The sequence below is a fragment of the Scophthalmus maximus genome, chromosome 13, assembly GCF_022379125.1.
Source record: "Scophthalmus maximus strain ysfricsl-2021 chromosome 13, ASM2237912v1, whole genome shotgun sequence".
In the NCBI taxonomy this organism is placed as follows: domain Eukaryota; kingdom Metazoa; phylum Chordata; class Actinopteri; order Pleuronectiformes; family Scophthalmidae; genus Scophthalmus; species Scophthalmus maximus.
Window position 1 is genome coordinate 5,032,501 of NC_061527.1, and position 25,985 is coordinate 5,058,485.

The window sequence follows — 25,985 nt, forward strand, 5'->3', positions numbered from 1 at the left end:
CACACACACACACACACACAAGCAGAGGGGCGTCCCCCTGGGGCAGTGGCTGGTTCAGCTAATGAGCAGTTGACCCACTGAGGAGCCGAAGTCTGCAGATCACTGCACATCAGAGCAAGCGGGGGACGGAGGGAGGAAGATAAAGAAGGATAGACCGCGGAGTGGCACTGATACCAACAGGGAGAGAGACAGAGAAATACAGCAAGTGAGAAACGTGTCATTAGTGCCCAGAATTAAAAGTGAATGCATATTCAAAAAAAAAAAAAGAAGAATAAAGAAAGAAAAGAAAAACAGAGAGCAGCAGGAGGAGGAGGAGGAGGAGGAGGAGGACAGTGTTATTAGTCTGGAAGCAGCAGGCCACCTCAGTAGCAATAACGTGGCCGTCCATCTGCTTGTGGTTAGAACAGGCTGGCGATGGTCCACGGCCTTTGAAGGAGGGAGAAGCCCAGGCCCATGTACTGCACCGACAGCTCGCTCACGCCCTTATTCTCTCGGTTTCACCTCTCCATCACTCCGAATCCATCTGGCAGCAGAGGAAGGCCACAAAAGACCTTTAAAAAAAAAAAGTGTTAAACGGAGTGAGATGTCAGGACAGAAATGTACCTATCAAAGTACATTTCCATTGATGTGATAAGCCTGAGCAACAAATCCACGTATTTAATACATTTTCCTGAATATTAATTGCTTTTGAAAAGCAACTGTTTCAAAATGAATCACTTTTTTGAATATTACCAATGGCTTAAAGGGGCAGTAAGCGATTCTAAAGCAACACAAGTTTTTTTTTTAAAAATCAGTGAATATTTCCTCGCCGTCCGTTAGCTGTCGCTTTTGTGTGTGCGCCTGGAAAAGATATCCGTGTCTTCGGCGCAGCCCAGCCTCCGTAAATTGAAAAGAAAAAATGGTGCGGGCCGCACCAAACTGTGTCTACTGGGTGTTTAACTGCTAAAATGCTAACATGTGAGGTTAGCTTTAGCTTCACAAGTTACAGTACGTTTTAAGCCCCAGTGTGTCATTTTCTGGCGGCATCTGGTCGTAAAGTTGCAAACCGCAACCAACTGAGCATCCAACAGGGGACACTTTAGGGTGGCGCACCGTTTTGTGCAACAACCGTGTTCAACGCAACGTAGCAAACGTGGCAACTTAAGCGGAGGTCGGGTCCACCTCATGTCACTGTATTTAACTCATTCAGAGTTGACGAAAAAAACATTGGCCCTTTGTTGCAGGTGATTATACATATATGAACACATAGTTATGGAAAATATATAACAATTTCTGTGAATAAGTTCTTCTAAATATTACACACTTGTAGCTTGAATGTGAGTGTGATCTTCACCGTCTTATTTGCCTCCCTCTGTCCCTCCTTCCCTCCCTCCTCCTCCAGCCTACTTCACTGAGCTGCACAGTCATTCCGAGCGCTCCCTCCAGGAGGCGCTGTCCCCGCTCGGCCCTCTCTACTCGCAGAACACCCGTCTGTATGCCGACCTCTACACCGACCTGCGTCAGTACTACCGCGGCTCCGCTCTCAACCTGGACGAGACCCTGACCGAGTTCTGGTCCCGCCTCCTGGAGCGCACGTTCAAAACCTCCGCCCCCGCAGATGTGAGTAGGGACACAGATTATATGCAGAGTAATGAAAAGAAAAAGGAAAATATGAATGACAATGTGGTAGTAAAGGTCAGGAGGGAAGGTCAGGAGGGAAGGTCATATTCTTCTGCCACTGTCGACTCCGTCTGCCAGGTCAGCCTATCAGAGGACTACCTTGAGTGTGTCGCTAAGCAACAGGAGACGCTGCGGCCGTTCGGAGACGTCCCCCGGGACATGAAGGCGAAGGTGATCCGGGCTTTTGTCACAGCCCGGTCATTTGTCCAGGGGCTGATAGTCAGCGGGGAGGTGGTCAGGAAGGTCTCGCAGGTGAGTGTGTGTGTGTGTGTGTATGTGACTAAGGCCTGCTTGGCTGAGTCCCAGCAGAGCAAGGTGGATATGATATGATGGATGTTTCGGCGTCACACCCTAACCGTCAGAAAGAAAACAGTCTCCACCCTAAAATTGACAAAAACAAAGATCATCATCAAAATGTAAGAGTCAGACTCTGTCGTCGGAACAAAGCTCTCATTTAGAGGGATGACACTGTTGATTTCAAATTATGGCTGTCATTATGTTTTTAACTCTAACTGCTTTTTTTTCTCAAACACTCCGTGTTATTTCTACATGACTAAGCGTATTAGCTCATATGGTCACAACAAGATTTTCTTTTGACACCCTCCCTTCACCAGCGGCTTGGCGTGCGTTGACCTTTTTTCCACAGCTCACATGTAGAGCAGGCCTTTTGTTCTGTCCACGAACCAAAGATGTTCAGTTTACTGTGCCGGAGGAGCGACGGAAATCCGGAATGAGTCTTTAGACATTTGAATGCATTCGTCTGGTGGTTTCTGACTCGCTTTAGTTCCCAAACATTTTGTGTAATCCAGCCTGAGACTGTGGGCTTCGTCTCAGACAAGAGCTCGGAAAAAAGCTGCGCTGGATGCTCACGCAATTGCGATAATGATATTTCTCAACAATCGAGCAAACAAATTCTTATATTGCTGTTGGACTTTGCTTAAGACAACACTAAATATAAAGGTCTTTCCTGAGGCGTTTATTTTTCTTCTACTGTCTTACACGAACCAAATCGCACATCCAATTATTTTCCACATGATTTCCTTTTAATAAGCTTTGTAGTAACTGATTCAATATTAATTCTGTTCGCTTATAATCACTGAGCCTCCCTGGGGAGGCCCCGCCTCCTTCTTTGAGAACCTCGGGTGTAATCCATCACAGTGAACATCGAGTCCACATTCATTTATTGTCCATAGCTGCATTATTATAATGCGTGCAGACTTTATGCATCGATCATCGCTCAAACCACATTGCCACCCAACAAAACATTTTTTTGCCACACAAATTTGACACAAATTGATGCGGACTCGATGTCGACAGGAACGGATTACACAAGTGCTCCTCAGCTCCTGCCCTCGGTTTTCGGAGCGTCCTCCGTCGGATCTGTGAGGGGGTCGCGGTAAAACAGACCCGCCGTGGAAATCGGACACCACTCATGACTTGTGTGTGCTCGATCGGAAGCCGAAGGTGTAACGGAAAGCGTGTACTGATTAAGGGCTGACAAGGAGGCCTTTCACCGCCCCCTTCCTCAGGCTGCGTCTCCCTCATTGTCCCCGCACTCCGGCCTCCACGGCTCCGTCCATTGTCCCCTGTTGCGCGTGACGGGCCATCGCCGGGTAACTTGAGAGAGGAGGGGAAAGGCTGAACGGGCACTGCACCACTTCCATTTCCTTTTAAACATGCGATCGAGAAAACGGGCCTCTCGCGATCATCTCAGACGACTCCGGATGCGCTGCGCAGGTGGAGTTCGCCGATGCTCACTGCGCTGTCCCCCCTCCGCCAGGTCTCTCTGAGTCCGGACTGTACGAAGGCCCTGATGAAGCTGGTCTACTGCCCCCACTGCCGCGGCATGGCGTCCGTCAAACCCTGCTCCAACTACTGCTCCAACGTCATGAAGGGCTGCCTGGCCAACCAGGCCGACCTGGACCCCGAGTGGCAAAACCTCATAGGTAAATATGTATGTTCAGACAGATGCCATGAGTCTGAGTGGAACCCTCAGTGTAAGCGTTGTTCTTTTGTTTTTTACACTTTGATAATCATTTTTGTGAATGAAACCCGCAGAGCGGAACAGGTGGATGCAAATTTAGGGGGGGGGGGGCGTTCATTATGCTAATGACGAATCCCACAAAACCCGCACTTCCTCGCGAACAGATGCCGTTTTAACTACTAACCACAAAAAGGTTCTCTCACGCAGAGGCCCACGGGGTGCGACTGATCATCTGGTGTGGATCAGATAAGAACTGAGGAGACGAGCGGTATTAGCGTTGACGTGAATCACCGAGCAGGAATTTGAAAGTCGAATGCATAAATGCAAACTGTTCCGTATCTGATGACATGATCACATTTTTACTGAAACTGTTTCAACGTCAACGTGAGAAATGAACGAGGTGATACCAAACCAATAGTTTTGTTCTTCACGATCAGGGTTAAATGCTGCTGAATGTGAATTTAACCACACCCCCCGCACAGTTTTTGACGGGTTCCCCTCCTTCCCCTGCCCAGACACCATGATCCAGGTGGTGGCGAGTTTCAGCACCGAGCCCAGCCTCGACGTGGTCCTCTCCTCCATCCCCGCCCGGATCTACGAGGCCGTTCACTACCAGCAGGAGAACGTGGACGCGTTCACAGCCAAAGTAAGACAATCGGATCATGTAGAAACATTCAAAATCATCCAGAGACAGAATTATTATCCTTAAAAAAGCACTTACACCAGAGATAGAATCAGCAATATGCTCCAGTGGTGTTGGGCTCAAAGGCAACCTTTATTGTGTTGCCATAATTTACCAGCTGTCCTTTTACTGTACGAATATGTTGAGGTTCATTATTGGACAAGTGCATCCATAAACAGTCTCGGCCATTTTTCTCAGTTCTTGCAGTTTTCTAAATCCAAACTATTTGCCTATGGCGACATCTAGTGGATCGTTTGAGCACTCACAAGTGTTGCAAGGCAGACCAGCAAATCACCCCCGGGCCTGTACCTTTCAGCTCGTCAGGTCTTACCGTACCGTATCTGTGTGCAGGTGTACCAGACGTGTGGTCATCCAGGTGAACCGGGCACAGGAAGTCCCGCCCTCCACGAGCAGCAGAGGAGGAAGAGCGGCTCCCTGACGGCCTCCGAGTACAAACCCTCCCCGACGGCCGGACTCAGGCTGGAGATGCAGGTGTGTTGCATGTGCACGATACACAGTTCTGGGCAAAAATAAATACTATTAATAGTTTTTATTTTTACATAAACCGAGGGAAAAAAATCGCAATCAGCCTCCCGGGTGCTACAGTGGGATGGATAATGGGAATTTCAATTTGTATTGCTCGTCAGATTAGCGTCAGCTTTTTACCTGCCGAGGATGTTCGGTCACTCAGGGAATTTGACGTCCTTGAGAGCAACGTGTACTTGCACGCAAATGTACAGGAAGATGCACTGTACATGTAAAACAAGGACAACCACAGATAACGTCTAAATAATTCACTGATGATTATGAATTCAATGTACTGCAGGTTTACATCTTTATTTAATGTGATGAAAACACACTATGACTTCCATACTAAAGGATTTTTGCGACGTGACTTATTGGCACCTGCGAATCCATCCAAGATAAATCTGGATGCTCCCGTCCTCAGGTGTCCGACCTCTCCAGTAAGCTGAGGGAGATGAGACAGTACTGGGTCCAGCTCCCGGTGGCCATCTGCAGCAAACTGGCAGCAGGAGGCGCCGCGCAGGAGAAATGCTGGAACGGCATCACCAAGGCCAGGTGAGGAAGAAACCAGGGAAACGGTCCTTCTGGTCTCGACAAGTTTCTCGATCGTTTTTGGAAAGTGAACTAAATTCCCCCACACGGCCAGTTGAATCGAACCTCTCCATTTAAATCCTCATCACCCTCCTCATCCTCCAGCGTCAGGATTCCCTTTGGCCAAAACACAGGAATGAGCGTCTCCCCTGGCTGCAGCCTATAGAGACATTCAAGTTTCATTCAGTCCTGCATTTCATGGTTTGTTTGTTTTTTTAATCCACTACACTTGTAAGGAAGGAAGTTAGACGAGGTTCCTACAACCGAGGGAAGTACTATTAACCCTTCGCCTCCTCCTCGCCGGTTAAAATTGACTGTAGAGTGTTCAAATAAATCCCTGGCATGGTCTGAAATCTGCATAGGCTCATTCCAAAAAGAAAATGTATGTGTGCTCTTTAATGCTTACTTAAAGCTGCTATGGTACAGGCCAGTTCTCTTCTTCTTGCTGTATCCTTTGTGTCGTGAAACAGAGACGGAGCGAGCGGGTGTGCGGAACTGTATCCCGAGCAGAAGAAATGTATTCTGAGCAGAAATTTATTCCGCGTAGAAAAATTCACATCCTGCGACGCAATCATTCATGGCCACACAAACACACGCCCCTGCTGTTTGTTTCAGCCTGCCTCAATCCATGTATAAATGGATTACAGAACAATTTGATGCCACGTTGATATGCATACAGGTTATTCAGCCCCCCCTCTGTGTGCACACACACACACACACACACACACACACACACAACTCGCACGCTTTGAAAGCGGTTGGATGACTGCCAACTGATGAGATTCCTGAGCAGAGCACACCAGAGATATATGACAGTCGAAAGGCATGAAATATAGTATGTGTGTGCTTGTGTGTGTGTGTGTGTGTGTGTGTGTGTGTGTGTGTGTGTGTGTGCGTGTGTGTGTGGAGAGAAGTATGAGCGTGGCCATGAAATATAGATGAATTGCTGACTGCGTGTGACAGATTAAGGAAATATGAAATGTGTATGTGTGCGTAGGTGTGGCAGAGTGAATTATTACTGTGCTGTGGACAGCGACCTCTAGTGGAGGCTGAGTGGAAGATGTGGTGTAGTCCTGAAGTGTGGAGTTTGAATGGGGCGGTTGAACATTCTTTTAAGCAGTTTCAAGGACATAAATAAATCCCACCGCTGCGCAAATGGTGCGGTGGAGTTGTTGTACCTCTCTACGTGTGAGGACCGGGAGGTTTCAACCCTGAGTGAGGACATTCCGATCAGTTTCTCGATAATTCAAATGGCAGATTAAGATCTAAAATTGGGATAAGGTCAGTGATTCAAGAACATTGTGTATCTACTTTCAATGGAATTGGATCATGACGAAATTATGATATAATATTTTTTTTATTAGGTCTGTTGTATTAGACGGCATTAGATTTAGCTAAGTGTACCTAATAAATTGCAAAATTACAGTATTTACAGTAGCTTTAATCCCCCCCCCATCCTGATAGATATCTTCCAGAGGTGATGGGCGACGGCTTGGCCAATCAGATCAACAATCCCGAGGTGGAGCTCGACATCACGAAGCCGGACATGACGATCCGGCAGCAGATCATGCAGCTGAAGATCATGAGCAACAGGCTGAAAAACGCCCTGGACGGAAATGACGTGGATTTCCAAGATGCCAGTGAGTCAAAAAAAAAAACGCCTTCCATTTTTCTCTAATAATGTTTCTCCCTTCACAACAACATGATGCGATTGAGTGATTCCGGACCAGATACTCTCAGCTAATGACTAATAAACTTAATAAAAATTGATAAAATCGATTCCATTCATGCAGGTTAAATGGTCCCCATTCAATAATTTCTCAATAATTACAAACTGAAAAGTGAAAGTCTTTGTCATCCTTTTAATTATATATATAAAAAAACAACAATAATTTCCCTTTAATAATGTGTTTTCCTGTCTCTCTCCGTTCCCCTCCCCCAGGCGACGACATCAGCGGCTCAGGGAGCGGGATGTGCGTGGGCGGACAGTGTCCCCACAACAGACCGGGACTGTACGCCTACTCGCCCGACAACAACCGAGTCCGAGGCGCAGCCGCGTCTCGCGCCCGCCTCTGTGGCCTCCTTCTCCCGCTCCCGTTGGTCTTCCTGCTGCTCCAGCGATGATGGACCGCCGCTGCCGCCGATCAGACTCCGGAGGCCACGGCGGGGGCCCGAACTGTGGGACGGACTCAAATGGGGTTTTTGGAGAGATTTGGAAAGTTACATTGCCAAAAAAAAAAAAGAGAAAAAAAAGAGACAGTTTGGACAAGATTTTTCTTTTGACCGAGAGGAACTAAAAAAATTGACATTGACAATGTTCTTTTTTGGTTTTGTTTTTGTTTCGCTCTGTTTGAATATGTCTTAGTTTGAGTGTGATTTGGTTTTCTCGGGCTGGTTTCAGTGGATTCCTGTGATGAGGGATTATGAGAGACGAAGAAGACGAAGAAGAGAACGCTGACCTTACAAGGATGAAGATGAGGAGGACATCGATAATGACTCATTGACTTTCTATCAGGTTCATTTGGCTCCAGTGTCCAGTCAGCCGGTGGCATTGTTCGATGAAAGAAATGTTTAGTGCCCCGACACGTGGTGCGTTCAGCAAACACTTTTGATTTCATTTTATAGCTGGAGGCTGTCTATGCCTTGGCAAACATTGTGTAAGCTGTAAATGTCTGTGTACATTAGCGAAAAGGACTGGCACCATAATCAGCCATGAATGTACAGTATAATACAATATTGGCACAAAAAAAATTCTCCATAATCTGTGATGTGGTTGTCCAGATGTTTCAGTGTGTGCGTGTGTGTGTGTGTGTGTGTGTGTGTGTGTGTTGGCATAAACAGATACATTGTCAGTTGGATACGTTTGCAGTATGCTGATGAATTATCACAATCTTGAAATGAGATTTTGTGATTGGATTGTTTTTTGTTTTTTTACCAACTCACCTTTGTAAAAAAAAAGAAAGAAAAAGAAATGAGCATCTTCATCAAAGCACAAACATGCAGTTCCCTTAATTCCTTGAACATTTGTGAAAACACACTCACCAGATTTTTGTCAGTGAATAATGTTTAAAAAAAAGAAGTAAATTGCATCACTATTAAAAAAAGACAACGACAAGGTTTTCAGTTTTTGTACAGACAGTACATGATACTCGCAGAATATTGACAACACGTGTACGTTAGCCACCTGCTCGGCATGCCTGCTTTTCAGTCTACACTGCTATACTGGTACATGTGGGACTTCTGACACACACACACACACACACGTACACACACACACGTACACACACCGGGGGTTGTGTATCAAGCTGATTTTTTTCATTATTTCCTGAGTGTATTGAATAGCACATTTCATTCATTAAACTCTGTTCGATTGTTGCAGTGGACTTTTTTTTGTATTCATTTCGTGGATGGATTGATTTGATTATTATTCATTCACTCACATCTATTAAAGGAATTAAAGTCTGGCAGTACACAGTCGTGGTTGCCAAGGGTTACAGGAAAAAGCTCAACCACACTCGTATTTGTTTGCCGGACATGAAACTACAGCACAGATAGTCAGCTTAGCATTTTTTAAAAACTGGAAATAGGATAGTAAAATGAATAAGAGCACCGTTAAGTGTCACTAATTAACATGCTGTCACGATCATGCCCCTGTGTGGAACTTTTGATGGACTTTTGATTTATCTTTGTGGACTTTTTTTTCGTCTTTCCTTGGGCCCGTGATTTCCTGGTGTGGTTCTGCATTATTTACTTCCTGTCTCCCGCTCTGGTGATCGTGTGCACCTGGCGATAACGTGTCACACCTGTAGCCAGTTGGCTCCACCCCCTTTGATTGGGTAACACTGTGTTCCTCTGTCCACAAAGACATTTCAAAAGTTCCAAATGGGAAGAATCTTGATTGTAAAAAAACTGTTTTTGTAGCGATAAAAAAAATTAAAAAAAATACAGTAAGATGTGGTAATGGATGAGGTTCTGGCAGTACTTTTACATTATTGCCATATTTATCCAAAACTGTGGTATAAGTCTTTTCATCTAACATTGATCCTGTTGCCGTAACAACAGGCTGCATGTCTCTTTCCTCTTCCTCTCATCGTGTGACAGACGTTTTCATCCGTTTTTACAGGCTTTCATCTGCAAGACAGAAATAAACAAACTATGAACTATAACTGTTCTCTTCACACCATCTGTGACTGATGCCCCATTTCTGCCAGGTGCGGTGGGAAGTCACCGCGAGCCACGCCCGCTCATACATGTCGCCCCTCACCCAAACTTCAGAAACGTCAAATCAAGGAGGATTTTTGCCTCAGTTTCTTTTCTACCAAAACGCTCGACTTGCCAGATGCACTTCAACAACTATAAATAAACATATAAGCTCCTCGTAACAGGCAGTGACAAGCCTCGCGTGGCCCTGCTGGGGGGAAACGAGGCCGTGTGTGTGTGTGTGGGGGGGGTGTGTGTGTGACAGTTCTGCACCAGTCAGGGGGTTTGGAGTTAATGAATGATTTATTTTCCTGATGCTGATGTTTAAAATCTGATACAACACAACGGAGCAGAGTGGGAGGCATCAACACACACACACACACACACACACACACACACACACACAGGATCAGGCACAAAGACTTCACGGGCAAGTTTCTATTTTGGAGCGGTGGAGGAGTTGAATGTTTCGGTGTGCAGGGCTCACATTTCACACTTTTCTCCACATCACTTTCCTGAGACGTGTCTTGTTTTGCAATTGTGGATGATGTGGAAACAAAGGTAAGAATTGGAGATTGAGTGGGCAGACCCACAACACTGTTGACCATTACTGGGCCGTGTACAGACGGACATAATGATTTATTGACGCTGAACTGACTGTTCATGATGGAAGTGGACATTTCTAAATCCCTCAGATGAGGAGCTGCCGTTGGAAAAACTAAGAGACTCTTGCTGCGCCGATTCAAGACGCCGTCCGGAGACGGTACAAGCATAATCGTGATCGATCTGGTAAGTGTGCGCCTTGCGGTTCACAAGAGAGAAACTCAGTGATGGTGTGTTTTTCTTGGAGTTCTGACATGCGACCCGCCTGCTGGCGTTCAGAGAAGAAGCGTGTCCCTCTGTTCGTCTTCGTGGGCCTTTCGCTTTCCCACAGGCCACTTCGACATACGGGTCAGTTTGTACCCGGATGCAGGAGCCGACGGACGACGGCGACTGTTGTCATGGGTTGTTGGTGTCATCCCAAAGCGTATTTCTTTAATAACAGAGATATCGGGAGCTGCAGAAGATGGAGGAGATGAGCAACAGGACAAACACTTCAAGAGTGTATTGACCTTTTAATATAATTTAAAAAATAATGTTCGGAAAATATACACCCTATTTTCGGAACATTTTCCAAAGTTCATGTCTGTCAACATCTATGAATAAACTTGGGCATTAGAGCTCCTTGATGGATCATGTTTTCTTTTGATTGACGTGCAGATTCTCCTGTGCACCTCTGGCCTCCAGCAGAATTTCACCGGGAGGCGTTGACTTCTTTCGAGTGATGAGAATATACCGAGATTTTTTTAAATATTTTCTGTAACAGAAAAGGGTCATTGTGATGTCTTTAATCAATAGACCAGTCGGGATAGTTCGAACCTGTTGTGGAAGCTCTAACTCCCACATCTGAGGGAAAACGGATAATTGTCACCACCATCAAATGAAGGCCATGACTCAAAATTGGACCCCAAATGTGAGGATCAAAAAGGAAAAACACTGGATGAAAGTTCAAATGCCAAAGTTGACTCGGTAAGTGCAGGTTGACACAAGCGGCGGAGACTTAAGGCACTTCTGCATTGGCTTCATTTTCCAGACCCCGTGACTAATACGTCCATATTCATATACAGTCTATGGGAGTTACAGCATAAGTACAAGGACAGATGTGTGTCGGGACCTTGACGCTGCTGAATGTGGATAAAATCATATTTTAAAAACAGAGTCTTGGACCTGCATAGCCGAAAAACAAAAAATCGAGAGAATTGCTTCTCAAAATGGAGAGAAATTAATCGGGAAATGTTCCGTTTGGGAGAGATTAGGAGTTAAATTATAAGTCATATATAGTACAGTGTATACCTACCAAGTTGTATGTTGCTGGGTAGAGTCTGCCTTTGCTCTAAAAATCAGACTCACCTCTTCATGACATGGATTCTATAGGATGTTGGGAACATAAAATTTGAGGTTCTGGTCCGCGTTGACATGATGTGTGTCACATAGTTTCTACAGATTTGCTCCAAATCTCCTGTCCTACCAGATCTCAAAGGTGTTTCCCACAACGAGGACCAGGTCATTCATAAGTGCACATGAGGGATTGATCATCATCACCACCATCACCGCCGCCACCAGCCTCTCCTCTGGTGCCGGTCTGACTGCTGTACTGCCCAGAGTGACCACTGGGTGTCACTGTCTCCTTACAACAGAGCCACCGCGCCGGTGCGGAGGAGAGGAGAGGAGAGGGATGGAGGGAGGGAGGGGAGGCGAGGGGGGACCGGACCACTGGGGATAAAGCTTGGGTCAGGTGGAAAAGAACGGGTGATTGGTTTAAGATCCGCCGAGCTCCCTCCCGATTGGATAGGAAGGTGTGAGAAAGCGGAGGACGGGGGGGGGGGGGGGGGGGGGGGGGGGGGAGAGAGAGAGAGAGAGAAAGAGGAGGGAGATCCACCAGCAGTTTATCCACTTCAGTCCCCGCTGACTCTGCCGGTGCATCACACACACACACACACACTCACACACACACACACACTCACACACAGTGCACACGCGGGCACCAAGAGGACTGAGATGTGACCGTACGCCGGAGGAACTGCCGCGTGTTTTCTGTGGGGGGATTTTCTCTGTCAGCCGGATAATGGGAGCGGACAGGCGGGGAACCACGATGCCGACGCCGGCCACTTGGGTCGCGGCGCTCCTCCTCGTCATGACTTCGGTGCATGCGGTGGAAGGTAAGGGGGGCAAGGGGACGGGGATGGCGCATCGGGCCGGTGCGGGCAGGGGTGGGCGATTTACGCACGGAAGTCCTTGGACCGATTTACGCACGGAATCCAGAGGGAGGATGCTGTTAAGCATCTTGCCAATGAACCTGTCAGATTATCCCCGTGACGAGTACTTACACACTGGAACTTTGTGTTGTGTGATATTCCCTTTGGCAATTCATCACGTGAAGTTTTTACCCACTTCGTCAGAGTGACTTGTCTGGGTTTAAATGAGGGGTGAGAGGCTTTCAGCAGCTGAATTGGGACCGTTGTTCTGTGCTGCAGGTTGAAGACACATCACTGTGCACACATGGACACAAAGTGGGGGAACATGTCACCGTCAGGCTTTGTTATTCCAAAATATTGTTTACTTCAAAATTCTTTCAATATGAAAATCGTCTTCTAGTAATCTCAAGGGACGTGAGACCACGTCCCCAATTGTGTTCTCGTCATTTTTCCGCTACCTATTGTGCCATGATCTGAGTATACCGTATCATATATTGTTTGCTGTTGAGCGTGTTCCTAAACACAGGTCAGATGATGTATGAATCGTAATGATATAGCTGGCAGGTAGTCGGTGACTCCTGCGTACAGCTGTTGCCACGTCCCCCCACATCCCCTCCTCATGTTTCCCCCCGCCCCCGAAGCATCTTCACCCCCTGCTCCTTTTCCAAAAATCAGCTTCTGCCTCTCTATACGGCCTCCTCCCACCTCCCCCAGAGCAACACCTACCTACGCTTCTGCTGCTCCTCGCACGGAAAACACCCAGCTCCTGCTCCTGCTGCTCCTCCCCGAGCAGCCCTCGCTGCATGCTGCTCCTGCTGCTGCTCCCTCCCCGCAGCATCATCATCATCATCCTCCTCCTCCTGCTGCTCCTCCAGCTTCATCTCCCCATGCATTACTTTCTTTTGTTGTTGTTGCTGTTGCCGCCGCTGCTCCTTCTCCCCATCGCCTCCTGTTCCCTCTCCCTGCAGTCAGTGCACCTCTGCGAGCATTTCGTCAAACTCCTGCTCCTCGTCCGTAAGGTTTCACCTACACTCCCTCTTCCTCCCGCTCCATCACCTCAAGCACATCCTCCTCCCCATGTACCACCACCACCTGCTGCTGCTGCTGCTTCCTCCTTTCCCCCCCCCGTCCTCCGCCTCCTGCTGCTCCCGCTCGTCCTCAAGTTCTCCTTCAGCTGCTCCTCTCACGTTCTCCACACACTGTTCGGGTCGGCTGACACTCCTTCTCCTGTAGCCTCCTCTCTTATCCTCCACTCCCATGTTCTCCTCTGGCTCCCGCCGCCGCCGCCGCCCCTCACGGAGGCGCCAGATTAGCCTACTGCTGAGTTTTAATGGTGCGCGTAATGATGCCCCCCCCCCTCCTCCCCATTACGACACATGTAAATGTGTGGAAGGACAGGTCTATTTTGATATTTTGAACAAAACGCAGTGTGTGTGTGTGTGTGTGTGAGAGAGAGGGTTACAACAGAGAGGAGAGAAGAATATGTACAGTGTGGGGCGGAGGGTTGTTTAGTGGTCGTGGTGAGCCCGTTGGTGTAAAGCGTTCCCGCTGCGCTGACACAGTCACTGCTGCGACTCGACTCCGCCCCGCGTGCACCTGCCCTCTGTCAACCCTCAGGGCCTCGAGCGGAGCTGATCCATCAGCAGTCCAGAAACTCCGCCGACCTTTCGCACCTTCTGCGAAGCTGTAGAGCCACTTGTCGGATGCTCTTCAATCATCAGAACTGTTGGCGATCCATTTTCTGTCCAGCCAACTCATTGACTGAGCAAGTCAACTCTTTTTTTCCCCCTTCACATCTTATGTGTTGTTAATTATCGATATTGATCATTTAGTCTCCGGTGAAGTTCAGTTTGGCGCTGCAGCGATTAGTCTGCAAGTTTTCTGACAGAAAATGAACGCGCAATATTCTACGTCTGATTGTTTTTGTAATTTCAAGAAGAAAATGACAAACATTTGCTGGTTCCAGCTTCTCAACTGTGAAGATTTTATGTCGTTTTTTACGACATTTTATGTCAGTGTTGAGTGTCAATGGGGTCGAGGAGTTAATTTCTTTCCACTCTTTCTCTTGGAGCTAAATTTAGAAATCCGGAATTGTTGTGCCGCTCCTTTTTTTTTTTTTTTTACGATTCCATACAGGCAAAGGGTGCACATTGAAATGTGCACTTGTATATTTGGTTACTCTGCACATATTATTTCTGATCGTGCATGTAAACTGCCCCCCCCGAACACGAACTTGCTGCAGCCCCATCTGTCATCTTGTGGGAATGCTAAAGGTTAAACACTGTTGATCCTGTTTTAGATGCTGGTATTAACATGACAGGCTGCAATTTGTGACTTTGTTCAGTATGAGTGTGTATGTGTGTGTGTGTGTGTGTGTGTGTGTGTGTGTGTGTTTGTGTGTGTTTGTGTGTGTATGTGTGTGAGTATGTGTGTGCCGCAAATGATGAACAAATGATCTCCTCGGGGGGAAACCTATTACACAATCATTGCGAAAGAGATATGCAGATGACACACTGCACACACACACACACACACACACACACACACGCTCACGCACTGTACCCTGCACTGTGCTTCGCCAGCTCATGTTTTAAAGATGTGGTCTCCGTATCCATCTGTTGACAGGTTATCAATGTGACAGACAGATAGTTGAACTGGGGAAAAGTGTAGGATGCTTGAAGGATGATCCTTTCGCACCAGTCCTGAGGCCGATGTTCCCTGGTCTGTTCCCCTTCAGGGTTAAATATGTATTTTTACACACAACATTCAAATCGTTCCAGGATAAATTTGGTTTTCCTCTCCCGAAAGGTACCGAGATTTTGGTGGCGTATTTCCCGCATCAAGGTGGTTCAGGACGTAACGTGTCCAGTGTTCACTGAGTGGCGATTAATTGTGCCGCGCCCTGAGAGTCTACGGTTCGAATCATCAGCTGGAGACTCCTCGAGCTGAGCATTTTTGCATTTGTCAGTCGGTGCGGTGTAATTCAGGGGACATTCAGCTCTCCAGAAGTTGCTCCTGTTTTTCACACTGGGGTAAAAATCATCTCACTCCCTCAAGTCGTCCTGTCCGCTTGGTGAAACTGTCTGTGACAGGTTCCAACGGCAGCTGCAGACCAGGAAGCAGGAGGAGTCTGAGGCCGTTTGTCAGACGTGAACTTACGCGAATGACGCACGAAGAAGCCATTAGTAGATCGTCCAGAAGTAAGACGTGTCTGGGGAACCCGGGGCAGAGCGTTCAGCCGCTTCTTCTGAAGACGTTCCCACCATTTCCTCACTTGGAAGTTTACCGGTTTGTGTCTCCCGGAGGACATGTCAGTTCCGGGAGACACAAACCATGTGCGGAAAATTTGCATTCTCACATACAGCTCCTCCGGGGAAGTTCAGGGAAAAAGTCCAGACTTCAGGACGTGTCTGAGAGCAGCTTGTGTGTGCCCGGTCAGGATCTGAGAATTTACAGCTCACAGCAACTATTAATATATCATCAGCGTCAATAGCGCCACGCATTAGTTCATCTTTATCGCCTGGAACATCACTGTCACCCCTGAATGTCTCGCCGAACCCTGTTTCGAAAATCTGACAGTCGGATATTCACATTGAACGAGCAAATCTGATTCGAAAGTTGGTCACCGCCTGAGTGATTAATATTAAGTTATGTTAGTGTGACTATATAATCTTCACACCTCGCCTGTGAATTTTCACACAGCTCAACAATCCTGATCACATATTCAAGGAAGAACAACTCGTTGGTCCTCCGGATCAGTGATGAGTCATGTCAGTTACTGAGGAAAAATACACCTTTTTTGGAACGCATAGTTCATTGGCAGCATTTACATCACCCAAATGTTTGGGTCACAATGTACATCCCCCTTCAGATGCAGTCTGCACGACATGTTCTGAAAAATGGTTTATAGTGTAGACGTCGCTATTGCCAGAGTGGTTCTCCGCGTCATTTTGGTGCAAGTCCAAGACGAGGCTCATAGTCTTCATTAGCAAATTAAAAGTTGAAGTTTCTGCCCATTAAAGTGACGCAGCATTTTAATATTTTCCTTTTAAAACTCTGTTAGTATTTGAAGTTGAAGTTTCATAACTGACTTTGGGGAGAGCAGTGATTGACAAAATATTGGTGTAAGACTGAACCGAACCAAATGTTCTAGTCAATTCGTGCAAACTTTTGTTTTTTCGCCGATTGTGTATAATTTAAAAAAAATTGCAAATGTGATATGAAAGTTTTTGCTGTTAAAAGTCCAACCCTTCGCGTGAATTAAGTCCACCATGAGGCTACAAGCATCAAAACTGCACAATTGGACAGTCCCTTAACAAGGTTATTGATTTTATGTTTCTGAGGGCGGCATACGCCTTCTTTAATTCAATCACCAAACATAGAGAGATGACATTGAGCAAATAAGAGAGAGAGAGAGAGAGAGAGAGAGAGAGAGAGAGAGAGAGATGGAGGTGACATTCAACAAAGAAAAGAAGTTGGACACAGACCGGCGACATTGATGTTCATGGTTTGTGCCACGTTGACATGGAACAGTTAGCGAATCTGCGCTGGTGCCCGACCTCTGACCTCTGGGCGTTACTACAACCTACACACATCTGGAAAGTGCCACGAATATGAATATAAAACGAGTGCCCCCCCCCCTCCGCTGCATATACAACCTGCACGCCGACTACTCTGTTTATATCAACAGCAACAGTTAATACGCATCCGAACCCCCGTTACAGACATTTAACCACGATCACTCTTTGTCTTGCACAGCTGCCGCTGCTGATTAAAAAAAAGACATAAATTTGCGTTTTAGCTGCAGAGAGGAGCAGACGGCCTGCGCAGTACAAAGCACTTAGCCACTCAAACTCCTCAGGTTATTTGCATAACAAACCGACCTTAACAAATAATATTCCCCGATATGAAAGTATAATTGATACTTGTTGGAGAACAGATCACTGGTGGGCATGAAGGTGATGAAAGAATCTTTTGTTTTTTCACCTACAATTCCCCCTTTTCCCTTCCGCACCGGTCCATTATACAGTCACTTCAACTAATTTGCAGCTCAGAGTCCCGTCGATACGCCGACTAACGCAGACAGACGGCAGTGGCGTGCACCTCGAGTTGTTCCGTCTTCCGTATTGATTATCTTTGTCAACATGCGAGTTAAGCGACCGCATCAATTACCCTTTGTCTCGAGCAAAGGCAAAATGATTTCTCTCGCCTCTTTGCGGGAGACTCCGCCGATAAATAACACCTTCATTCATCTTGACCTCGGGCCTCCTCATTTGACTCCCTCTGCCTTCTGGCTGCAGAGAAGAAAAACATGGGGGGATTTGAAATATGCATTCGCTGCCTCTAAATGCAAATTGGGCACGAAGGGGAGCAGAGATTGCTCCGGCTTGCGGGACTTTTCCTTAAAGAGTTTAGTGATGGCACGGCCGCATCGTTTCACTTCAGTAACGGGGTGTTACATGCAAAACTCTTTGTAAGACCTGGCATACAATATAGGGAATGCTAGTAATATACATGCTTTATTTGTAATTTCATATTCAGAGTACTATTATAATAATAAGGTTTAACTGGTATTGAGTGCCAAAAGCATGTTTTATAATTTTCACTATCCTATCAATCTATAAATTGTTTGTAGTAACACAACACCCTAAAAATGTTCCCAGAGCCCAAGATGACGCCTTGAGATAGTTTGTTTTGTAATCTCAAAAGAGGACGCCTCTTGGGTGAGAGGTGAAACATCTTCAAGAAACCACAACCAAGTCCAGTTGTTCCTGATTCAACACAAATAAACAAGATGAAGTCATTGTCATTAATAAAAAAAAACTGAAGAATGATTGATTTATGATGTTTTGGATCGGATTGGTCCATATGCAGCTGATCGCCTGATTGGCCTTTTTGCTTCCAAGTCCGATCACCTCGTTAATTTCTGGCCATGAAATCCCAAAGGAAACTACCTGGCTCAACACTTTGTGTGCGTGTGGCCGAGAGCAAGCTGCCTAGCGTGCATCCCCCCCCCCCCCCCCCCCCTTCATCGGCCAGGGGAAGCTCGTGCACAACACGGTACAAAAAGACAAAATGTCGGCGCTGCACAAGTGTGTGACGTGGCTGTAACATATGCCATCTGCAACGTATGCCAGGATAAAAAGTGTCTTGTGGTGGGGAAGCCAGGTGAGAACTTTCTGCCGTCCGTATGACGGCGATAGTCTGAAGGCAAAAAGCAATTACCAATTTCTCTTCTTACTGTCCAGTCAGTCACATGGCATTTGTTGCCTAGGTTATGCTGCAAATTAGCGGGCGAACTAGCCTATAATACTCGTCTGCTTTACTAGCTGCTGCAACAAAATTAAACGAATAAAAAAGAAGTCACCGGTATTGGCGGATATTGCTCACAAACAATTGGGATCGGAAGCAAAAAGGCATAGCTATTCTCAAAAATGTCTCTTTTTCTTTCAAGAAATAGTATACCTTACAATTCTATTCTATTCTATTTGACTCTGTTCTGTTCTCGTGTGCGTGCCGCAATGCTGCTGCTCTGAGCCGTAGACCTGCACGGCTCAGCATATGATTGAACATAATGGCCCATTATTTATTTGCTGGTCGAAAGTGGGCCCTTTGCCAGCCTCTCCAGGGTTCCTGCTGTGGACATATGGTCTCACAGATAGCCATGCTGGATATTAAGGACTGTGTCACTGTTGTTGCAAAAGGAAAAAGGGAGGAGAGGAAATATCCAGTAATGAGTGAGAGGACGCACATCACTGGTTTTACCTCACCTTGAGAAAGACTGCGGAGGGAGCGCCTCACAAGGAATTTTAATCAGCTTTCATTTCAAAGTGATGTTGAACTAATCTCAAAATGCATGGTGAATAATAAGGAGCATAAATGAATAATCATTTAGTCTTTAAATGTATTGCCAAAATTAAAAAACGGGCAATAAATGTCCATCACAATTTCCCAGAGGCCAAGATTTGATCTTAGAATGTGTTTGTTTTGTCCAGCCCACTGTCAAAAAACACTAAGATAATTAATTTTGAATTATATATAATAGAGAAAATATTTAAGCTTATTATTGTGCTAATGTTAGCTCTTACCACAAAGCACTGAAGGGCTTAATTTAACTGAGTTGTTAGTTGGGTTGCTGCCTTAGTCCTAATGCTTCAAAGTGCGTCAATCAACAGTGTAATTGATTAATCGACTAATCTATCACTGCTGCAAACACTTACATTCATATCGCCTGTTGTCTTCGGCCATCGGTACTTAACCCAAAGATATTGAGTTTGACAAACACAAAAAAAAAGTCAGAAATCATAAACTGTTTTGACAAGACCAAGAATTGTTTCTCAATTCGTCAAAATCGCTCTCCGCCTTTTCCGTCCCGCAGCGTTCCTCTTTCAATTTAAACTTCATCACATCGCGGTAGGCTGACGAAGCGTCCGCGCTCCTTCAAACCCATACTTGACGTTGCGCTCGGGAGCCGAAGCAAACTGACCACGGGAAGGAGAACGATTATGGTCCAGGCGTGACACGCGTCCTCTGGATGTCACACACTGGACGCGAGCGTGCGTCACGACCCCGCAGATCCGACCTGTTTTCCTGTTTGTATATTTTCCTCCTGGATGTTCTCCTTTGACTTAATTTCCGACAGTTTTACGCTGCACGACAGCAGCTCTGATAGAAAACCCCACTGAGAGATGGAGCGAGCAAACGAGGGATGGGGATGAGCGGAGAAGGAGCTAAAGCACGGGAAAAGGCAGAGAGAGAGAGACGATGAACCCAGTTGTTTGCCCCCTGTACTTTGATATATGGAGCAGAGAGCCAATAAGTGTCAGGTCCCTCCCACCAGGAGCCATTTTAACAAGCTCTTATTATTTGAGTGGCTGTTAGCAGGCTTGTAATCACAATGTGTGAACGCAGTGTGGAATTTAAATTACAACACTTTTGTAGATAAACAGAGGTTAAGAGAATATAGCAAACCTCCCCCCATTAGCATCAACAGATGTGAGCCTTCTGTCTAAATCTGAGGATTTCGCTCGCCAAAAAAATACACTTTTATATTCCGATTCTTTTAAGGCTTTGTCTTGCATCGTTTCACAAGGAAGGGAAAGGATGAAAAGAAATACAGGAGTTGGCATTCAGACATCTCGCCGGTCACGAGCCAGATTCAATATTCGCACTGCAAACACTCGGCTACACTGCAAACATACAGTGTAATGTGTGCTCCGAGCCCCCGGTCCACCTGGACACGTCTGAGCCCTGACTACATCTCGGAATGAAAAAAAAGGAATTTTTCATTATAGCCCCTGCTGCGAAATCCACAGTACACACACGAGCATGAGGGAAACCTGATCCTTCGTATGAAATCTTCACTCCAACATTCTGCTCTAACTTTAGCCCTTAAGACAAATGCACAAAGGGGAGCATGTACAACTGACATCCTACCAGCCATGTATATTGACTTGAATATGAGGGTGGTCTCAGAACTACATTATTAAAATGTCTTTGTGTAGTACATGGCGTAGTTTCATAGATTATTAAAGGGTGAGGACCAAATATCAGCCTCCACTGACTCCAGTTTATATTCACAATCTTACACAGCGCCTATCATCACATGTACTTTAAGGATTTGCGTTCAACATAGGCACTGGGTTTAAATTATGGAAAGGTCATGTCTTTGGTTAAATGTTAATAAACACAGTGCTGTGTGAATGCTGGTTCGCACTGTTCCCACTCTGGGAAAATCACAGAATGCTGATTGGCTGAAAAGCAGAGTAGATCAAAGGACAGCGTGTGATGTCACAGCATTACAGCCAATCAAATAGCTGACCAGAGCGACACGATGAATTTGATTGCTAAAGTGTCTATGATGTCCCGACACATCAAAGGGAGTGATGACATCTTCCTCTCTTTGAGCTGCATAAAGATGTTAGTGATACTATCTTATAATACAAAACATAGCTCAGAATCTTCAGTGTGAAATATACAAAGCACAGTTGTAAGTTGATTCAGGCATTATTTGAATTGGCAGCGAGCAACAAGAACAATCATACACAGCCAGAGCAGTCTGCCAAGCTCCAGACTCTGATGGAGGAGAATGTAACCCTCGGCCAAGACAACAAGGCCCTGAACAGTGAAGTCGGTGACATCAACAAAGAAAACCATAACCTCAGAAAGGTCATCAGTGGTCTTCGGAAAGACATTGAGTGCTATAAGAATAAGAAAAAAAGCGTTATCCAAACAGAAAATGACGTGTTACAAGCTGAAAATAAGGCCCTGCAAAAACAAGTTGGCATTCTGTGCCATGAAAATGATGATCTGAAACAAGAAAGCCTGTATTTGGACAATCAAAACAGTGCTATGGAAAAGACCATGGACGAGATGACACGACAAAACGGGGATCTACAAAAAGACATTCAGGAAATCAACAAAGTCCTGCATGAAGTATTTGAGTATGATAAAGTCCAGTTACAGGAACTTCAAGAGGTGGATGAAAAGTTAGATACTTCACAAGAAGATCTTCAAGAAAAGGTTAACGTGCTCAAAGATATTGTGCAAAAGCTAAAAGGGTTTCAGAACAAAGGCAATGCGATGGCGCAAGAAATTGAGTCAACGAAAAAAAGCAACGAGGATCTGGAAAGAAAATTTAAAGTCTTGGCTTGCAATTATAATGCAGTGAACCAAAAATGTGGGGACTTGCAACAGAAGGCCACAAATGTTGTGCAAAAAATTCAGTTGTGTCTACACAGCTACTACTCATTGGAGCAAGAGAATAAATCCATGATCAACCAACATGAGAACTGGATGCAAGAGCTCAAGAAGGTCAAAGAAGAATTTTGTCAGAGAGAAGAAGTCACCGCCCAAAAGAATGAGGCTCTTCAAGAACAAGTCCTGGTGCTCAAAACTATTGTGCAAGAACTCAAAGGGTTTGGACAAGAAAATGAGTCAATGAAAAACTGCAATGCGGTCTTGGAAAGCAAACTTAGAACCGTTGAATGTAACTATAATGAAACTACACAAAAGTGTGGGGACTTGCAAGAGGAGGCCAAAACTGTTGGTCAAGATCTTGAGTTGTGTGGGCACAACTATTTCACAATAAAGCAAGAGAATGAATCCATGAGCAAACAAAATGAGACCATGAAACAAGAGCTCAGGAAGGTCAAAGAAGAATTATGTCAGAGAGAAAAAGTCATTGCACAAAAGAATGACGCTCTTCAAGAACAAGCTCAGGTGCTCATGAATGTTGTCCAAGAACTAAAGAGTTTGAACACAAACATTATGTCATGGCGCAAGAAAATGAGGCAATGAAAAACCGCAATGAGGCCTTGGAGAGCAAACTTGAGGTCTTTGAATGCAACTATAATGAAATGAAACAAAAGTGTGGGGACCTGCAACAGGAGGCCAACAAATGCTGTACACTTTCTTCAGTTCAGTCAGGACCACTATAGTCAAAATTAATTAATTTCAATAATCACAGTTAGTTATATTTGGCGGTATGGCACTATTCTGGGACCTCCCCGCCCTTCCGCATGGATATGTGGAAAGCCTGAGATAGGGAGAGCACATCTACCTACCATTCCATGCGCCTTAATGAAAAGCGAGGCAGGGAGTGCTGCAGCCAAAAAACTCCCAAAACAACCATGCCTGGCAAACCTAGCCTCCCTTCCACGTGCATATGTGGAATGTCTGAGGCAGGGAGAACACACCTACCTACCCTCCCATGAGCCTTCATGGAAAGTGAGGCAGGGAGTGCAGCAGCTAAAGAACCCCAAATTACCATGTCAGACAAAACTGCCTGGGAAGGCCAGCATGAGGAGTTAACTACATAAGAAAAGCCAAGTAGCCAAAATGACATGGAATAAAGCCATTAAACCTACACCAACATCTATCTGAGGTAGCAGCTGAAAATTAATACAGAAAGCTGGGATATTGCATGGATATTGGGCTGGATTGCATAATATTCCACACATGAATATGTCTAAGTGTCCGCCATATGTTGCAACATGTGATGTTTATGTTTCGATTCAAGACTAGTTAAATGCAGCGATAATTAAATGACACAAGTGTGGGGACTTGCAACATGAGGCCATTTAGTTTTGTGGGCACAACTATTGCACAATAAAGCAAGAGAATGAATCCATGAGCAAACAACATGATGCCTTGAAACAAGAGCTCAAGAAGGTCAAAGAAGAATATTGTCAGAGAGGAGTCGTTGCACAAAAGTCTCTTCACCAACAAGCAAGAACTAAACAATGACAAAGGAAGCTGAGACTTTGACCCAGCAAAACAAGGCATTAATGAAGGAAAAGGAGGACCAGTCCCTTAGATAAAGGTCTAGAATGGCTAGCCGTTATATAAAGGGCTGTGGGCGACAAGTAAACCTAACCTAACTTAACTTGAGAAGACTATGGCCAGATTTTCAAGGTGCCAGCAGAGTCAGAGAACTGACTGCCTCGGATGTCACCCTCAATGCATTTCCGCCTTTTCCAGAAAGACAAGCCACAACATTAAAATGCAGGAGATGGCCTGGGTCAGTCGTCACTAGCATGCAGGAGGCAGATCATGACGATAATTCAGCTGTTTTTTAATTTCATTATCGGTTACAATTAATAACAACACTACATCTATAAGTGTCACTATTATTGTTAGCATTATTAGAACGAGTCTGACAGTGCTTAAAAACACTCTTCTCTCTCTCTCTCTCAATCATCTCCCCGTCTTTCCACCAGCCTCTCATGTCTCCCCCATTTCACTCCTCAGCCCAACCGGTCGAGGCAGATGGCCGCCCACACCGAGTCGGGTTCTGCCTGGGGTTTCTCTCTCCTAAAAGGAAGTTTTTTTCTCTCTCTCCACAGTGGCCAAATGCTGATTGGCTGTGGATTAAAAAGTGCTGTGAAATGTACAGACATGTTCAATTCAAATGCTATCCAGATTTTTGTTTTGGTGGAGGTATGAATAATAAATTACATTTCTGGATTTCTGTGTTTTTTGAATGGCACATTAGAGTATATATAATATGTATATAATTTATAATGCAGTTTCTGACAAGATTTTGAAAGGTTAGTCTTCCGTCCAGATAAGTGAGAAGAGAATGGGAATAGTTGGCCGTCTTTACAAAAATGTGCAACCAAACGGTAAAACTGTGTTTCACACTTCAGGGGCTGGAGTTTAAACTGCAATTAAATTTAGATATGGATCTTATTCAAAACCAAGCGACCAAAACTACCTACATACTATTGGAAGTACTGGTGAGATATATTAAAACTTTGCTGCCTGGCTAATTCTCACAGTTCTCAAACACGACACCAGTGAAATGAGAGTCAGTGTTGGAGAGTCTTATTCACTAACTACACTAGGCGAACAGGTGGTGTGGATTTGAAACGGCAGGGTATCATCTCAAAGTGACGAGTCTTCTTTTTGCGAGCTAATGGAAGTGGATTTATGGGTCAGAGCACAACTTGTCGTGAGAAAACATCAGAGGTGAGACGTACTGTAGTATGCTGCTGTTTGTTTTTGCTCTTCTTCGGCTGCTGGTTCGGCAAACCGTTGGTAGTGGAGTTGGAATCCGTGGACTCTGAGCTTTTTATGATCATCATCTCCGGCTTCCTGGACTCGAACAGTCGGTGTATTTATGCGAAATGCAAATGAAGTTGCTCGGTGTTGGAGTTGTGCCTCGTGTAGGTGAAAATGGGTTAATGTGGGCGTTTACCCAAGCTTTTATCAGCTACAGGCAAATGGTGTATGGCTATATTGCTACATGCTTTAGCATGCCTTTATATGACTTCTTTCACTAGACTCACGATCTGCCCCCGGTACCGGGGGAGCTTGGGTTTTGAAGCATCAGGGGACTGACGAGTCAAGAACTTGAAATCACAGACAAAGAAACAGTGAGAGGAGCAGAGGCAGAGATGGGAGGGGGGGAGGGAGGGGGGCAGGGATTCAGAGAAGAAAAGGGGAGTTTGATGCAACTGTTGTGTTGTAGTCCTGCAGTCCTCGGGGTAGATCCAAGAGACACATCTCTGTGACAGCAGGTTAGACTGTGTGCGCGCGTGTGTGAGTGTGTGTGTGTGTGTGTGTGTGTGTGTGTATGTGTGTGTGTGAATGCACTCAGCTGAAGCAATGCGCTTGACTAGGCACCATCACTTGACTTTGAGGACCCGAGCGCGCGCGCACACACACACACACACACACACACACACACACAGACACACACACACACACACACACACACAGACACACACACAGACACACGCGCACACACACACACACACACACACACACAGACACACACACACAGACACACACACACACACACACACACACACACACACACAGACACACACACAGACACACGCGCACACACACACACACACACACAGACACACACACACAAACACACAGTATCTTCAAGGCACAGGGGATAAGCGCTGTGGATAACACTGCTGACTCTCTAAAATTTCCTCTGTGGGTGTATTTGAAGTTTATGTGAACTCCGTTGCAACTTTTGCATTGTACCACTTACATTGACGGTGAAGAGGGAGCTGAGACGGAAGGCAAA

At 45.7% G+C, this 25,985-nt stretch overlaps 3 protein-coding genes across 4 annotated transcripts in view; all 3 read left to right on the forward strand.

Moving 5' to 3' along the window:
* gpc1a (glypican 1a) overlaps positions 1-8,814 on the forward strand; it is a 34,245-nt gene extending 25,431 nt beyond the window's left edge. Inside the window, exons 3-10 of the mRNA XM_035648555.2 lie at positions 1,382-1,599; positions 1,738-1,911; positions 3,440-3,605; positions 4,159-4,289; positions 4,677-4,817; positions 5,275-5,405; positions 6,906-7,081; positions 7,384-8,814. Of these exons, the coding sequence (XP_035504448.1) occupies positions 1,382-1,599; positions 1,738-1,911; positions 3,440-3,605; positions 4,159-4,289; positions 4,677-4,817; positions 5,275-5,405; positions 6,906-7,081; positions 7,384-7,565 (1,319 nt within the window). The 3' untranslated portion in view covers positions 7,566-8,814. The remainder of the gene's footprint in view (positions 1-1,381; positions 1,600-1,737; positions 1,912-3,439; positions 3,606-4,158; positions 4,290-4,676; positions 4,818-5,274; positions 5,406-6,905; positions 7,082-7,383) is intronic.
* A 3,301-nt stretch (positions 8,815-12,115) lies between these two features.
* The window catches only part of LOC118318411 (ephrin type-B receptor 1-like), an 82,647-nt gene continuing 68,777 nt past the window's right edge, over positions 12,116-25,985 (forward strand). Inside the window, exon 1 of the mRNA XM_035648045.2 lies at positions 12,116-12,400. Coding sequence (XP_035503938.2) covers positions 12,307-12,400 — 94 coding nt within the window. The 5' untranslated portion in view covers positions 12,116-12,306. The remainder of the gene's footprint in view (positions 12,401-25,985) is intronic.
* LOC118318412 (interaptin-like) lies at positions 21,372-24,403 on the forward strand. Of its 2 annotated transcripts, none has more exons than XM_035648046.2 (2): positions 21,372-22,741; positions 23,047-24,403. In XM_035648046.2, exon 1 carries the CDS (start codon positions 21,515-21,517, stop codon positions 22,733-22,735), a length of 1,221 nt encoding a protein of 406 aa, XP_035503939.1. In that variant the 5' UTR covers positions 21,372-21,514; the 3' UTR covers positions 22,736-22,741; positions 23,047-24,403. The 2 variants fall into 2 exon arrangements, with proteins under 2 accessions (XP_035503939.1, XP_035503940.1); XM_035648047.2 differs by having other exon boundaries at positions 21,372-22,737; positions 23,043-24,403.

Coding starts and splice junctions, on each gene's coding strand:
- LOC118318412 (XM_035648046.2), top strand. CDS start 21,515: ATGGAGGAGAATGTAACCCTCGGCCAAGACAACAAGGCCCTGAACAGT.